We start from the raw sequence: 4,315 nt of genomic DNA, 5'->3' as shown, positions 1-4,315 counted from the left end.
CTCCGCGAGCGGGAGGCCCCGCCCCAGGGCCCGCACTCACTCCACGAGGAGCGGGAGGCCCCGCCCCAGGGCCCGCACTCACTCCACGAGGGCGCACAGGGCGCAGGCCACGGCTCCGCAGCTGCAGCAGGTGCGCACGCAGCGCGCACACAGGGCCCGCTCGCACTGGCCGCACGCCGCCTTCCCGTCCACGGCGCGCACGCACGACGAGCAGGCTCTCGACGCCACCCCAGCCGGGTCTGTGCGGAAGAAACACCGGTCAGTCCAACGGTGACCGGGAGCTCTGGCGCGGGGGCCGCCCCTCGCCCCCCGGAGGACAGCGGGCCGCCCTCCTCCAGCGCCTGACCCACCGCCAGTCAGTCTGTGCGGAAGCGCTGCGTTTGGACCCGTTCATCTGGGCTCCCGGCCAGCTGAGGCCCACCTGGAACGGTCACCACCCAGAGGTCGGGAGCCCGGGCTAGCTCTTCCCCTGACCACCTGCAGCAGGACTCGCCAGGCCTTCAACCCCTCGTGTGTCTCACAGCTGGGTCTCCAAGTGTGGTCCCCGTGTCCTGGCTTAACACGGGGGTTCCTGGGCCCCCGGGGTGGGAGTTTTAGCTGTGACGCGCGTGACAGCCTGAGGCTACAGCACACCGCAGAGGGCTGCGGGTGAGAGCTACGGGTGGGAAGCAGGCAGGACACCCACGAGGGCCACCCGGAGGCGCGTCTCTCCTTTCTGATGGAACAGTTAGAGCAGTTCACAGCTCCCACACATCAGAGCGGGGACAGCCTCCTGCAGTGGGAGCCTCCAGGCGCTCACCCCGCTTGCGGCGTCAGACTCTGGCCCCGCTCCCCTGCATCCTGTCTGCAGCAGAGACCTGGGAAGCACCTGCCGGCGGCCTTACTCACCAGCCTCGGAGGCCTGCGCTTGACTCCGGGTCAGCCGGCCGTCAGGCCCGATCAGCATCTGCCCTCGCGCGGCCCGAGGGGCTTCTGTGGGGCCGGGCCTCGGGGACTCTGGCGTGTGGACGATGGCGCAGCCTTCCTCCCATGCAGGGTCCATGCAGGCCTGGGCCCCACGGAAGAGAAGCTGCATGGTCTTCTCTGGGGAGGACAAGCATCGCCCGCTTACACCCCTGTGGTGTGGAAGCCCCTGTGGGGCCGCCTGTCTCCGGAGCCGTTTGTGCTGAGCCCTCTGCTGAGCAGTCTTCCAGCCACCCGGGACCAAGCTGCCCCTGGCGAGGCTGCCCTCCTGCCCGGGCTCAGCGGGCACCTCCTCCAGCCTGGTTCTGCACCCTGCAGCCCCACCTGGGCTCCCTGTCCCATCACTCTGCTCATTTTTCACGTGTGGCCTCACCTCCTCCCCAGAACCCACAAGTAGGCCTCCTTTGACAGAGGAAGCTCTGTGCTTCTGCTGCTAAGTCGCTTCAGTTGTGTCTGACTCTGTGCGACCCCACAGACCGCAGCCCATCAGGCTCCTCCATCCCTGGGATTCTCCAGGCAAGAATACTGGAGTGGGTTGCCATTTCCTTCTCCATTTCCTTCTGCACTGTGGATTGCCAACTAAAGCACAGCAAGAGACTCAGAGCTGAGCCTGCAAGCCCAGGCCTGCAGCCTTTCGGCTGCTGCAGAGCTGCTGACAAAAGGCACAGCCATAGCTGGCTCCTGACAAGGTACCCCAGAAGTTTCCAGACCTCTGTGGGACCCGGACAGCTTCCCACCCCTGAGCAGCAACTTTCCGAAGGTCAAATGCTAGGTGCCAGCCCAGCAATGCTCTGTGGTTGTCTGCCCTGTCTCAACAGAGCCAGGGTGGAGACCTTAGAAGCTGCTGGCGCTGGGTGATATCGACAGAAACACACAGCTGATAACTCAACTGCAGTGAAGACAGCCTGCCACACCCAGCTCCTCCTCCTCTAGTCTCCCCATTCATAACAGGATGGGACTGGGGCGGGGGGCAGGTCATGTGGCAAGACTAACACTTGTCTTCAAGGGCCTGTGGCCAGTTCAACATAAAGAGGCCAGAGTTAAACACTTGGAAATCATTACACATGAGTGCACACCGGCCTCACGAAGTCCTGCCCTTCTCAGAGAATGTCCAGGGAGCCTAGCACTCCCTCCCTGATGGGCCCTGCATGGGACAAGCTCTGCAAATGCTACAGGACATCGTGGTCGAGAGCTAGACTGACTTGTGTGTGTTTGTTAGTCACTCAGTCGTGTCTGACTCTTTGCGACCCCATGGACTGTAGCCCACCAGGCTCCTCTGTCCATGGGATTCTCCAGGCAAGAATACTGGAGTGGGTTCCCATACCCTCCCTCCTGGGGATCTTCCCAATCCAGGGATCAAACCCAGGTCTCCCTCATTGCAGGAGGATTCTTTACTGTCTGAGCCACCAGGGACCGCCTTTCTTCTGTTTGCAGTGTTTTCATTTCTGGAATGTCCTCAGAGAGTAACAACCGCAGTTTGGCCCAAGTACCCTAGGCTTCACTCATTTACATCACCTGCTCATCTCTCCAGAGTGATGATCAGTATTATCCATGCACTCACAAATGTGCATGAGGGAGTCAGAGGAGAAGGCGTAGGCCAGGGCCCTCACATTTCTCCAACTGGACAGTCCAGCCGCGCTGAGCCGGACAGCACACTTCAGCTCCCCGTTTTTTGCACAGGCTGTTCCCTCTGCCAGGAATTTCCTTCTTTTCCCTCTCTGCCTGTCTAACCCCGCAGGATCTGGCTTTGACTCTGTTCCTACAGGAGACCTGACAGTCTGCAGGTGGTCCTTCGGTGACCCGTGCCTGCCCCTCTGGAGAGTCCTCCTTCGACTGGCCCCCTCAGCAGCGGCACCGCCTGACAAGGAGGGCCTCTCGGGTTTGAAGGGGTGCCTCTGCCGGCTTTCCCACCGGGACGAGTCCCGGGAGGCGGGACCCGGAGGCCTATCGCTGGGCTGGTCAGATCAGAGCGGGCTCCGGTGAGTCCAGTATTCCCGCAGGACGGAGCCCCGACTCAGCCCCACGCAGAAGCCGTCCGTTTCGGGAGGTGCGGAGGGGCAGGTCGTGGACGCGGGAGCATTCACGCCGTCCTTCTCGCGGCTCCTAAGCCCGGTCAGGCGGCGCGGAACACGTGCCCCAGCTCCAGGGGGTGCGGCCGGTGGGGACCCCCCCGACCAGCCCCGCTTAGCCGCACTCACCGAAAATCTCTCGTGTGAGGCGCTCGGCGCACACGCCGCGACTCAGCTCTCTCTGGCCGACACGCACTTTGAGCTGCAGCGGGGCCGCATCCGCGAAGGGGTAGCCCCGCTTGGGCATGGCCGCGGCCCGGAGCGGCTCAGCTCGGCCGCCGCGCCTCTCTTGCCCGTGACGTCACAGCCGCGCGCCAACCCGGCGCGGAGCGGGGGCGGGACTAGTACGCGGCGCGACGCGGGATAGGCCCAGGGCGAGGGCGGGGGCGGGGCTCTTGCTCTGGGAGGCGGGACTCAGAGGCGCGGGAAAGTCCGGAGAGAGGTCAAGGGTCAGAGCGGGCGCGCCACGGGCAGGGAAATAGGAAGGCGGTGTGGTGCGAAAGCGCCGCGGGATAGGCTGGGGACTACGTGGGGGCGGGACTCGTGAGACACGCGGCCCGTGATAGGCCAGAGGCGACATGGGGGCGGGACTCGTCTGAGGGGGCGGGACTCGTATGAGGCGGCGCGAGAAAGGCGAGTGTTTTGGCTGTCTTTTTGGTCCCCAAACAACTCTTTTCTATTTTTTTAACTGAAGGATAATTGCTTTACAGAATTTTGTTGTTTTCTGTCAAACATCAACATGAATCAGCCATAGGTATAACTCTGGACACTCATTTATTTCTTCCTTTAAATCACCAGTGGTCTGAGGAGGATTCACTTTTTTGGTATTTCTTTAACTCCAGAAACATTTTGTACTGGGGTATGGCTGATTAACAGTGTTGCGGCGGTTTCAGGTGACTAGCAAAGGGGCTCTTGCCTGGAGAATCCAGGGACGGGGGAGCCTGGGGGGCTGCCGAGTATGGGGTCGCACAGAGTCGGACACGACTGACGCGACTCAGCAGCAGCAGCAGCAGAGGGACTCAGCCATACGTACACGTGTGTCCGCTCTCCCCCGGTGCCCGCTCCCGTCCAGGCTGGCGCGCAGTGTGGAGCAGAATTCCATGTGCAAACTTTTCTTTATTTCTTAATTAGGAGGAACGTCTCGCTTTCACAAGTGGGGAGTGCCTTACACTGGGCCGTTCTGGGCCCTGCTACGTCATTTGGAGCAGGGCTGAGGTCATGTTGGGCTCTGACCGGACAGTGAGGCTCCGTCCCACCCAGGCCTCTGCCGGCTGCCTGCCTGC

The 4,315-nt window shown here is 62.4% G+C and overlaps 1 protein-coding gene across 1 annotated transcript; it reads right to left on the bottom strand.

Annotated features, from left to right (window-relative positions):
• Positions 1-50: 50 nt before the first annotated feature.
• Positions 51-3,331, bottom strand: SIVA1 (SIVA1, apoptosis-inducing factor). Its single transcript, XM_010835889.1, has 3 exons — positions 3,162-3,331; positions 889-1,083; positions 51-239 (listed from the first exon to the last, which is right to left on the bottom strand). Exons 1-3 carry the CDS (start codon positions 3,277-3,279, stop codon positions 79-81), a joined length of 474 nt encoding a protein of 157 aa, XP_010834191.1. The 5' UTR covers positions 3,280-3,331; the 3' UTR covers positions 51-78.
• Between the last annotated feature and the right edge of the window lie 984 nt (positions 3,332-4,315).

The sequence above is a fragment of the Bison bison genome, unplaced genomic scaffold (assembly GCF_000754665.1).
Source record: "Bison bison bison isolate TAMUID 2011002044 unplaced genomic scaffold, Bison_UMD1.0 scf7180017845588, whole genome shotgun sequence".
Taxonomy (NCBI): Eukaryota; Metazoa; Chordata; class Mammalia; order Artiodactyla; family Bovidae; genus Bison; species Bison bison.
This window is presented reverse-complemented; position numbering and strand designations above follow the sequence as displayed.

Bases quoted from the DNA above. Each gene is read 5' to 3' on its own strand.
- SIVA1 (XM_010835889.1), bottom strand. From the start codon at position 3,279: ATGCCCAAGCGGGGCTACCCCTTCGCGGATGCGGCCCCGCTGCAGCTC. The intron at 1,084-3,161 runs GTGAGTGCGGCT...TGTCCTCCCCAG, and splicing joins CCTCACACGAGAGATTTTCG to AGAAGACCATGCAGCTTCTC. The intron at 240-888 runs GTGAGTAAGGCC...TCTTCCGCACAG, and splicing joins AGCGCAGGCCTCCGAGGCTG to ACCCGGCTGGGGTGGCGTCG.